A 12,428-nucleotide genomic window follows, 5' to 3' on the forward strand; every position below is an offset into this window, starting at 1 on the left:
GAGTAATAGTCACTCTGCTACTTTTATGTCTTTCTGAATATATTTTGACACCATTTATAAAGTATGTTAGTTCAGGTTTCCATAAAACAAGTTTTTGTTGTAGTAAGTAAGATAGTGTGTACTGTGTAAATCGAGTTGCAACAATTCAGTCACAAGACCAAATGACTGAAGTTGTACTGGATATTTTTAAAAAGTGCGTGAGCAGAAACATATTACTACAATGAATCATTGTTAAACTTAAAAAGGTTTTTATATGTGAGTGTTTGTAACTCAATATGTTGCACTTAGAGGTAATATGCCTTTTAAGCTGCCTTGTTGGTGATGGACAGTTTACAATATTAGCTCATCTACTTTTCCTTTCATTGTTAGACAAGGGATCCATTTCTGTTTCCTTGCATGATCTTTGCACTACAAATAATGCTGAGATGTAGCCATGAACAAAAATGTGTTTTGACCAGTCAGATTGGTCCATTTGACCATAATATCCTATATTGACAATTACCTGCTACAGTTGTCCTTGTAAAATCATGACAAAAATGTTCTGCACTCATCATTTCACAGCGTTTGACATAATGTCTGGCAGAAGGTGACATTTGTCATCCTCCAGGCCCTCTACTATCATTTTTTTCCTCATGCCTATTGACCACCACTGCTTTCTTTTTTATGAGGTTGTCATCAAAGAAACAATCACTGTGTATTTGCCTTAACACTGTAATTAAATAAATGAAAACATAAATAAGTACACATTTGTTACAAGATGGGCCCACTGAACACAAAGTCCCTTTTCAGGGGTGAGCCAGCAGTGATGTCTGGTTAAGTGACTTATTTTGGGTCATAAAGTAGGGAAAAGATAGCTGAGGGGAATCAAACCCTATTCCATAGGAAATACAGCTTACAGCCATAACCCTGTATGCCAGCTGACAACCTGTAGCCCCCTTCCATGAGTGCTTACCATGCATATTTCTCCAAAGCAGTGCTGGAGCCAATTGTTGTACATTAGAGCTTCCACACAGATCATGGAAGTAAAGTTTGCAGCTCTTGGCATATGGCTCATCCTTGGTTCCATGTGATGTCCCTTCCCTGGGCCAGTAATCAAGGAGCCTGAAACCCTCACCACTTACTTCTAGAGGGACATTCACTTGGAACAAAAATGGATGCACCCAGTATTTCCAGATGCAGCTCTCTGCATGAAGCACAGTTTCCATTAAGAGCACACCGGGAACACACTCAGTTCAGGGTCTGGGTTCCTCTCTCTGTTTTCAGATCCCCAGTAAGACTCTGTACTGGCATAGTTGTAGGGTTGAATACTCAACTGAGTGTCCAAACCAAGTCCTCCAGCACCCTCTCTCTGAAACCAGTGCTTTGTGTCCCTGATCTAAGCAGCTCACACACACACACACACACACACACACACACACACACACACACACACACACACACACACACACACACTCTCTTTGAGATTTGATTTGTGCACACACATACGTGTGCACACACACACACACACACACACACACACACACACACACACACACACACACAGACGGGAAAGGCCGGCACAGATTTACTAGCTATGCCAGTTTCTGCCCAGTCTATAAGGACTTTACACCACCACCAGACACTCCAAAACCAGCTACTCCAAGTCTCTAACAAAGGTACCCAATTATACTGAGTGTAATTAATATTAATACAAACAGTAGTGTTTTGACCAATGCTGTAATGCTTTCAGGAGTGGCCACAGAGTCACCAAACAGATATGAATACTCTCAAAGGTTAAAATATTCTCTAAAGGACCAGCCACAATGAAAAGTTTAAATATATTTAATAATAAATAAGAAAAGAACATGAAAATACTAAATACCAATTTACAGTAAACGCCAGAGTTTCAACCACAGGAAATATTAAAATAACACAGATGAATAGAATCACACAGATACAGAAAAACAGTACTTAACTAATGTACTTAACTAATCTCACTATATTTTCCTGACTAATCTAAAGAATTATTAGTACCTGTTCACATACTAGCACAAGACAAGATGAAGTGGGTGAGAGTGAGAGATCCTTCTGTGTCAGGTTCCAAGAAGCAGATTGCTCAGAGACTTCAGTCTTACCTAGTTTTAAGAGTTATTTTAGTGATGGATTCCAGAATGACATCACATAGATCTAGTTATCTGACTTTTGGTTCCCATGCAATGCCCCATTGCTAGAAACTGCCAGGATTTAGCACTTATGTGTCAGTAGTACACACACACACACACACACACACACACACACACACACACACACACACACACAGCCTTGCTAAGACCTGCTGCAGCTCCTGAAAGTCATTAAACCATAAAACACCTCCACTCTTCCTGCAGGAGCTAATATACCATACTCCTTACAGACATTGCATCTCTGGCTTCATTCAAAACTGTGAGATAACATCATTATTGGGGTCTGCTTCTAAATTTTGAAGTTTCAAAACTTTGAATTTCTTATTATCGAGACCATAAGATCAAAGTTTTGAAACTCCAAAATGTAAATAAAAAAAATAAAAACAAAAAAAATTGTTTGTTTTACATTTTTGCAGGGGGGCAAGCCCCCCTGCACCACCCACGCCCCCCTGCTAATTAAATATACCAACTCTGAAATCACACTGCAGTGAGAAAAACAGTAAATATATCTTTCTGTGCTGTATGGTGATCTCCATGTAAACAACTGAAAGTTTTAAAACTTCATTCTTTTGATCTCAGCCATAAGAAATTTGAAGTTTTGAAACTTCGAATATTTAGAAATAAACCCATATATGACCTAGGCCCAGTAATTTAATTTCTTACCATTTCTCAGTTAGTTGGCGATGAGGTTAACCTCTTCTCTTCCAGTATCCTCTGTTAAAATATATACATTTAAACAGCTACAATACAGTGCAATCTGATATGCGTGTATATTTATTTTCTCTCCAGCAGGGCATACTGTTGACATCTTTTTAACACAAGAAACTTTACAATCCATTTTTAACACAAGCATGTGTACAAATCAGTTTGATATACAAATGACATATGATTCTTTAAAAAATTCCAGCTGGCTGTACTGACATATGTTACACATCCACTACCCTACTTCTCCTGGCATAGCTGACAGTACCTCACATTGTCACACAACCTTGTGCATCATTCATGGTGTCCACCAGGAGGAACAAGTGAGGTGGATTGATCAGCTTTCCTCTTAACTGGAAGGGCAAGTTGACATTTACCACTTTCTCCCAAGCTTCCTGGATGACTGATATAGTGGCTTGGGGACCAGTCAATCTCAAGTTGTCTGGGTTGCAGTCAGGAGTTTATGTTTATGAGCCATGGAGTCAGCCCAGGAAATTATATTTGGAGCAGTTTCAGCTCTGGGAGTTGTTGCCCAATAGAGACTGCTTGGAAAGCTTAAACGCTTGCCATAATGTGGGAATTAGGGTACATGTTAATGAGAATTACTTGGTGCGGAAACAGATGTTTTGGTGATGTAGTGAGAATTACATATATTTGTTTTTAGCTTTAGTAACCCAAATCTGTTGAATGATAACACACTGGTCGTCCTCATTAATGCTTATTTGGAAGTTATGTCCTAACATTGCCTTTTTCTTTCCCAACAGGCTGCTGCTTTGAGGAAACTTCTTCTTGATCAGTATTTTCGCAGCTCAAAAGGAGAGTATGGAGCAAACATAAACGGTCCATTATCTACAGCAGCATATAGTAAAGCTTCCCAAACTGGAGGTAATGTAAAAAAAAAAGTATTAAGGAAAGTGCTCAGTAACCCATGTTGAAGAACAGTGTAATGTGAATTTGGCTTTTAGGTTAACATAGAAAAATGTGCAGAAGGCTTGATTTCAAAGAAATTAATCTGAGATTAGTTCCTGACTGTAGATGTAAAATAAATCATTTTGTTTTTAATAGATGCCATTTACAGCACATTTTTTTGCATGATGTTATGGTAGTCTGCTGAAAAAGCTGCTGATTATATGACAATGCTTTAGTCCACTTAGCTGGACTAATGAGTTTTTCTAGTAAGGATCCCTGTTGTGTTGTAGCAAATGGTGATTAAAAAGAATGTTCATCTCTGTGTGATGTTAAAATAAGAAAAAAATTACACACACTCACACAAGAGTGTAATTCACTGTCAGATCAGCTGTTATTTGACAGAAAATATTATGCAGAAGTGAAGTGAACTGCTCCCATACATTGAATCTTGAAGATATCAGATGAAATAATATTGAATGCTTTTGGGAAAGGTTAGTGTAGGTTGGGGGATACAAAAATTAAAACTTTCAGATATAGTGAAGGTTCTGGCATTGGGAGATGAGTGTGCAGGGTCAGGGTTAGCCCAAAAACACCACCTAATGTTGCTAAACATAGCTGTAAATCTGTCCCTGCCACTAAACCTGATGATTCACCCTACCGTAGGAAAAACCCTATCCATAACAATCCCGCCATTCAAAGTATGTCTGTATGTGGGCTGGGCTTTTGCTCATATGACTGCAAAAGTAACATTTTTCTTTTGGAATCTTTTTCAGTTTTGCCACAGCAAGAGTTTCTCTAGTTCGATCCTCGGCTGGGGTGCCTTCTGTGCGGAGTCTGCATGTCCTCCCTGTGGCCACATGGGTTTCCTCTGGCTGCTCCAGTTTCCTCCCACATCCCAAAGATATGCTCTAGGTGGACTGGACACTCTAAATTGGCCCTAGGCGTGAGTTCATGCATGTGTGTGCCTTCTGTGGAAGGTTGGGTGCCGGGCTGGCAACTCGACACTGTAAAACTCCACTGCCAGTCATGAGCGGACAAATGATCCATTGTGGTGACCCCTAACCGACAAAAGCCGAAAGAAGTAGTTAGTTTTTCAGTGTGTTGGTTTTCAATGTGCCTGCAGTGATCTCCCATGATTTGATGTGTGTGCATTTTGCTAAATCAATATATATATATATATATATATATATATATATATATATATATATATATATATATATATATATATATATACACAAGCACATATATGTAAAATAAATTCAATATGGTGACTCTGTGGATAGGCCCCCATAGAGACTGCATGGCATGTTATGGAAGTAGATACTGATGATGTCCAGTTGTGCCCCAACCAGGTCTCAAACCTATGTCTACCATTTAGTAATGCTGCACCTTAAACTCTGCTGTCGGTCAGGGATATGTATGTATAGCTGGGATATGTATGTGTATGTGTATAATTACATACATATATATATATATTTGTGTGTGTATTCGTGTGTGTGTATTCGTGTGTTTGTAAGCAGTTATGTGCTGGATTGTGAAGCAAACAGATGTCATGTCCTGGGTTTGTAGTAACATGTATTTCTATTCAGTACATGATCCAGCATGAACTATTGCACTTAAGAAATGGTGTGACTTCTTTTTACACAGTCATTTTGAGGAGGGAGTTCATCTAGGCATGTGCTGAATGAAACTACTTTGCACACCTATGTTAGCCAAACAGTATTTTTAATGAGATTATTAAAGCATCTAAACACACACACAAACACACATGCACTCATGTCTTTGTGTGTATGTGTATGTATGTATATATATCTACATATAAATATATATATATATATATATATATATATATATGTATGTGTGTATTTGTGTGTGTTATATGTGTATCCCCTTTCTAAGTGCAATATTTCAAAAAGTTGACTTTCAAAGGATTGAGACCATAGTTGACAGTCTAAAAAGACAGCTGCTGAGATTATTTTTACTGAAATAGCAGTACAGTGGGGCTCGGGGAATATGCTCTTTTCCCCACTATATTATGATCTCGGAGTTGATATATATAATTAGCAGGGGGTGTCGGGGGGTGCAGCTGTGTTTGATTTTCTTTCAGCATTTCAGACCATCTGTCATATGGTATTGAACTTCTGAAAGTCAGTGTTGTGAAACATTGATCTTATGAAGTAAATTAAAATATAAAGATATATATATATGTATGTACGTGTGTGTGTGTCTGTGTTTATCCCAACAGGCTTGATGGTACAGGGCATCCCATCTTGAACGTCTTGCTTCTTTGCCTATCGGCTAAGATAACTTGTGGTATCTTCCATGGCTTCTGTACATTATTTTTATACAAATCTGCAATTTCTTTCTGTCTGCAGTATGTTTAAACTGAGATGGTGTGCATCCATGGTTTATGTTTACAGTCACAACAAAAGAAGTCATAAGTACGTTTAATTGAATGAAAACATACCTAAGAAACATAAAGTTAAAAACTTACTTGTAACTTCAGGCCCCAGTTTTGTTTTGTGTTATTACTTGCCTTATGTATTTTCATGTGTGTGTGTGTATGTGTGTGTGTGTGTGTGTGTGTGTGTGTGTGTGTGTGTGTGTGTGTGTGTGTGTGTGTGTGTGTGTATCTGTCTTCATATTGTGGAGAGTCTTTTCTTTAGTATTATATGTTATATGCATTTCTGTAGTCCATAGATTTCTGTTACCTTCTACTGTTAAAGAAAAATAAATTATTTTTACCTTTTTTTTCATTGCAGTGGGCTGCATCTTCTTAATGGGGTTTATCACCCACATCCCCACTTTCTAAATATACTTTCTTCAAGGTCACACCAACGAAGAAAAAGTAAAGTTCATTTTTGCCCTTTCTGTGATTTCCTACAACTTTTACTGTAAGATTGAACACTGAGGTCTAGAGGTACAACTCTCAAGTGGGGAGGGGAGGTACAAAACATTTTGATTTGTACAGTCTCCCATGTTCAGATATTAAGCAGACTTGAAACTTTTTATTTATTTATGTATTCATTCTTTTATGGAGTGGGTTAGCACAGTGGGCTCTTTTCAGGGCAGACCTGAGGTGGTGTTCTGTACTAACTAGGGGAAGTGGCTAGTGCATGGGGTAAATTCCCTTACACACACACGCACACACACACACTTTTTTTTTCAGTATGTAGCATGGCATTATTCACCTGAGCAATCACTAGCTCAAGTAGAATAGGGTCTCATATTAACATCTTAGAATAACCTTACAAGACACCTGCAACAACTGGAAAGATCACAGAAGTATCTCACCAAGAGGATCATTGGCCTCAAGCAGATGCCCTATGCAGCTCGACTGAAGAAACTCCAGCTGTACTCGGCTGCATACCGTCTACTCAAAGGTGATATCTGTCTGACATACAAGGCCATGTCCAACCCAAAATTGATGGACATGTTCCACCTAAAGAAAACCATATCCCCCTCGAGCCACACGCTCCAGGGATCTAAACCTCTCCACAACAATAAATAGGACGTGCTGGAGGGATAGATTCCTGTCCCAGAGACTTCCCATGCTCTGGAACAAGATTCCAATCTACATTAGGCAGAGCTCCTCGCTAATTCTCTTCAAGAGAAACCTTGACAAGTGGATGGGAAACAAAGTTTACTCCAGGGATCACTTCAGTGGCTCTGCTGGACAGAGGCACAGGGAATTAATCTAAGGGGGCAGCGAAAGCCAACACATTCCGGCTAGGCTTATAAATGCCTTCGGGCAGATAGCCTAGTACCTACCTATGAACCTATAACAGTCATCAGCATACTGAAAGGAAGTGAGAAGTCACAGCACTCTTTCTGTTTATATAATATATGTATGTGTATCTTTATATATATGTGTGTGTGTGTGTGTGTGTGTGTGTGTGTGTGTGTGTGTATATGTATATATATATATATATATATATATATATATATATATATATACACACACACATACTTAACTTTGTCAAGCAGCATTAATGTTGACATCCACCAAATGATTGACATTATGCACATCAGCCTGCTACTATACATGTGCCAGGCATCAATCTCACCACTTGCAAAATGTTTAAAGCAAAAGACAAAAGAAAACATTTTTGTTTTTTTGCAGGGATGAAACACCCATGCATCCCTGCTAATTTTATATTTTAACTCTGAGATTGTACAATTCTTGGTGGAAGGGCAAATTCTCCAATCCTGAGAATTATCGATCTGCTACTTTTGTCAGCAGGTGTCAACAATCTCTCTAGTCACCCAAATTGTATACCATAAACCAAAGCACTATTAAACAAAAGTATCAAAAATTATAAGTTTACACACACACACACACACACACACACACACACACACACACACACAGAGTATTTGTGTATGGCTTATATATATATATATATATATATATATATGTGTGTGTGTGTGTCTGTCTATGTCTCTTGCTCTCTCTCTCTCACTGTATATATATATATATATATATATATATATATATATATATATATATATATATACATAAGTATACACACACACACGCACATATATATAATATGAGTTCCATTTGTTTGGTCGACAGGGAGTTTGATTGATATCTGTTTAGTGGAATGCATATGGTCAGCTATACAGATGGTTGACTGATGTGTGAGATTGCACAGTTCGCAGAATTGTGGAATATTCTCTTTACCCGATTTTGTTTGATCTTGGAGTTGGTGTATATAATTCGCAGTGGGTGCAAAGTAATGCCGGGGGGAGGTCGATATTTTTTTTTTTTTTTTTTTTTTTTTTTTTTTTTTGTATTTATGAGTTTGATTCTTGGTGCATGCATAGTAGGATGTCAATGTTTCCATTTTCAAGGTAATGTTTTGTACCTTTCAGATGTCATCATTAGTTTTTGTCCACCAGATGAATGTAAACTATGTAGTATACACATGCACACACATACAGACGTATGTGTGTCTGTAAAGAACAGATGGGAGAGGAGCACAGTTATACTGTAAAGATGCAAGGTCCAACAATTTTACCCTATACTTACCTTCACACCAGTCATGTAATTTTCATGAAGCTTTATGTATAATGTGAATGCATATGGGGTGATAATTGTGACACTTTCTGCATTAATAGAATAGATTGCTTCACATACTCCTTTTGACATATAGATACAATTGTGTTACAAGACTCCAGGACTTGTAACTGTTTTTCTCCTTGATGTTTGGGTAATTCTGTCAGTATTAGTTTTAAGACCATGCAAGGTTGTGCTGAATAATCCTGAATCCATGGCTGTTGTATTGATCAAGGCTTTCTTTTTTTTCAACCACACAGCTATTTTTACAGTTTAAGGTGGGAGTGATAGCATTCATGATATGGCGAGAAACAAAATCACAGACCATATCAAAGGTTCATAAAATATTGCCTGTAAGGGGATGACTGGGTGAATTTATTTAGAGGAAAACATCAGAGAGAGGTGGTCATTTTTTTCTTTAAGGGACTAGATAGGCAAGGCAGTGGAATCAATCTGATTCTTGCCTCCAGGATAATGCTAAAAAGAACTGGTAAGGTAGAGATTGGGGAGTCATCAGATCATGCCCCCTTAATAGAAGAGGTTAAATTAACAACCAAAAATGGGAAAGAATGCAGGAATGAGCTCACTGCAAATGGCATGGTAATTTAAATGGAAAGACCTTCAGAAATAGTGGCAGATGTCATTATGCAGAATCTTAGGGATACAGATGATTTGGGAATGATATGACAGGAAGGATGTAAAGCTAAAGCAGTTCATAGAAGGAAATTAAAAGAATGGTATAGAAATTAAAGGAAAGTTCAACATAATCTTATTACAGGTAAGGAACAACATCTTCATAAGTTTGTAGAAGAGATTGACAGAAGACTGCAAGTTCAAGGAGATGGGTTGGAGATGGCGAGACTGGAGACACAGAGTAGTTTTCTTGATGTGTGACATGCAAAAGCTGACCTGAAAGAAAAAGGTCAAAGTGGGCTTATTGGTGGCTTAAAGGGTATGAGACCCTAAGATCATAATATGGTCATTCAGGTAACCAATAGATAAGCAAATTATTCAGCCTGGCAAGGTAATGAAAGAGAATAAATATTTTTGTTGACATGAGTAGTCCACCTTGGCTGTGATAGCCCCTTATTAGCAGAGACCCAGGGAAAAAGCCCCAGCTGCAAAAAAAGGCAGTTTTGTAAAACAGAAAAATAAAAAAACCTAAAATTACAGTGTGGCCTCGCAATAAGTTGAAAGGTACTGTGACATTGTGAACTATTGCCAGCTGTACCAGCAGAAGTGGGACAGTGCATGTGTGGCATATGCCAAGAAGACAGGGTATAGTTTGATGTGTTCCAAGATAGGCCCATTCGTCTCAAGCAGCATTTTTCCAGGGTCACTTGAAAAACTAGCTTGAGTCTTCAAAGGAGGCTGAGATGTGATGTAAGATATTGCCAGCTGTACCAGGAGAACTGTGCATATTTGACATATACCAGCATGGCTGGCTGAAGTTTTATAAATACTCTTATGTCATTTGACTGTCATATTGATTTGTACAGTTGCTTGTATTCAAATGTATTTGTAAAAGCTGTGTATGTTAAAATGCTGCAACTGAATCTTAACAGAGTTCTGAAGGTGAATTGTGCCAGAGTCGGGTGACTAGATGTGATGTCATTCTATAACCAGCTGAAGTATGGAACTCTGGCAGCAGCAGTTCTTGTTTGTTTTGTTTTTTTTTTTCCTTTGGAACCTGATACAAAAGATCTATGTCAGTTATCACAGTTCAATTGTGTTCAGTTGTTGAGTTGAGTTAGTGTGTAGATCATCACCTTGTCTTGTGAAAGTGAGCATCTCAACAGTACATCTTGCCTTGTTATATTAAGTAAGTTAACTAGTGACAGATTTTCTTTAGTTCAGTTAGGAATAATATAATGAGATTAGTTTAGTATTATTTTGCTTTTTTCCTACATCTGTGAGATTCTATCCAACTGTGTTATTTTTTGTTGTATATTGTACCTAAATGTTAAGCATTCTTCTGTTCTCTTTTTATTTTCAGATATGAAATATTTTGTTTTCCTTTTCATTGTGGTTGGTCTTTTAGACAATACTTTTAACATCTTGAGAGTACTTGTACTTAATTTAGTGACACCATGGCTACTCTGATCATCCTTACTACATCCAACACACTGTACCATTTATATCAGTGTAATTGGTTACCCTTTGTAAGAGCCTTAGAGCATCTGACTGGTGGCAGAAGTCCACCGTATAGTCTGGAAAGAGAAAGGGACACAGCTGGTGAATCTGTCAGTGTTTCCCAGGTGTGTGTGTGTGTGTGTATGTGTGTGTGTGAAAAATCAGATATTCAAGTATGTGTATGTCATATACTTGGAACTGGGTCACAGAGCTCCAAGGTGAGTTTTGTGTGGGATCTGGAGAAAGATTGAGTCCAGTCCCAGGTCTGGAGCATGTTCCCTGTGTGCTCTTGAGGGAAATTGTGCTTGATGCAGAGAGCTGTATTTGAAATACTGTGTAAATCCATTCCTGTTTTAAGTGACTGCCTCTCACTGTTGTCAGTTGTGAGGATTAGGGCTCCTTGATTACAGGCTCCGGGTAAAGAGAGGCCATCACAGGTACTTGTACTAGAGAGACACTACATTAAGTAAAATTTAGAGTCATTACATATTAATACATGACAGATTGGTATATGCATTTAGGTTTAATATGTCAAAGTACAATTTTACAATTATGAGTAATAGAAACAAGAGAGAGGAGGTTAGTAAATATGAGTAATGTGTATATTTGTTAGGTGTTCCACAGAAAAGGAAAGTTGTAATGAAGTTGAGATAGCTGTATACGGTAATGAGTATGAGTTGGAATTCTGCTGGAGGGAAGAACTTGTTAAGGAGTAAGTAGAGCCAGCAGAAGTAGCAGTAAAGGACAATGGGACAGAAAACAGTAGGAAATTTACATGGAGAATTTGCTTTATTGAGGTGTATAGGGGTAATATAGGTGTGTAAGGGGCAATGTAGTCTAGCCAAGGGATGTGCAAGAACAGAGCCAAGTGTTTTAAGGTGTTTTTGCAAGTTTTTGAATTTGAATAGGTTTGCTTACTTTCTGATGTTGGTAGGGAATTGAACTCCATATTCTTGTGAAATAATTTGAGTACAAGGATAGAGCAGCAGAGTTGTGAGTTTTACTTTCGGTTAATCGGAACTTGTCTGTATTGTGAAGTGATCATGCAGGGGTTTATGGTTCTACTAAGGCTTGAAGTACAAGACAGCTTGGTTTGTAGATTATATTATGAACAATTGCTAACTAGTGTGGAAGTTCTAGCCAGTATTTTGTAAGGCTAGACAGTGGTTAGATCCTGCAGACTGGTTAGTGGTAATTATGCACAGAGCCTATTGTGTTTTTTTGGCATTGCTAGTTAAAAGTGATTGCTGCAGTATAGGAAACCATTATTTCTGTGAGTTTTCTTCATAGCTTGTTGTATATGAATATCAAATGTTAGGTGGTTATCAATAATGTCACCAAGTAGCTTTATGTGGAGCACAAGTTCAATAGGTGTGTTGTTTGAGATGATGGGGAAGTTATTTTTTTCTGTGGTATGCAGATTTTAATGTGAAAAACAGTAACTTGTTTTTCTTATAATA

At 37.8% G+C, this 12,428-nt stretch overlaps 1 protein-coding gene across 2 annotated transcripts in view; it reads left to right on the forward strand.

Annotated features, from left to right (window-relative positions):
• Nucleotides 1–12,428, forward strand: part of ITPR2 (inositol 1,4,5-trisphosphate receptor type 2) — a 2,416,542-nt gene that overhangs the window by 1,755,219 nt on the left and 648,895 nt on the right. For both annotated transcript variants that reach the window (XM_044087657.1, XM_044087658.1), the window contains exon 38: nucleotides 3,629–3,749. In XM_044087657.1, coding sequence (XP_043943592.1) covers nucleotides 3,629–3,749 — 121 coding nt within the window. The remainder of the gene's footprint in view (nucleotides 1–3,628; nucleotides 3,750–12,428) is intronic.

Source organism: Protopterus annectens, chromosome 11.part0 (genome assembly GCF_019279795.1).
Source record: "Protopterus annectens isolate FY-2018-M chromosome 11.part0, PAN1.0, whole genome shotgun sequence".
Classification (NCBI taxonomy): domain Eukaryota; kingdom Metazoa; phylum Chordata; order Ceratodontiformes; family Protopteridae; genus Protopterus; species Protopterus annectens.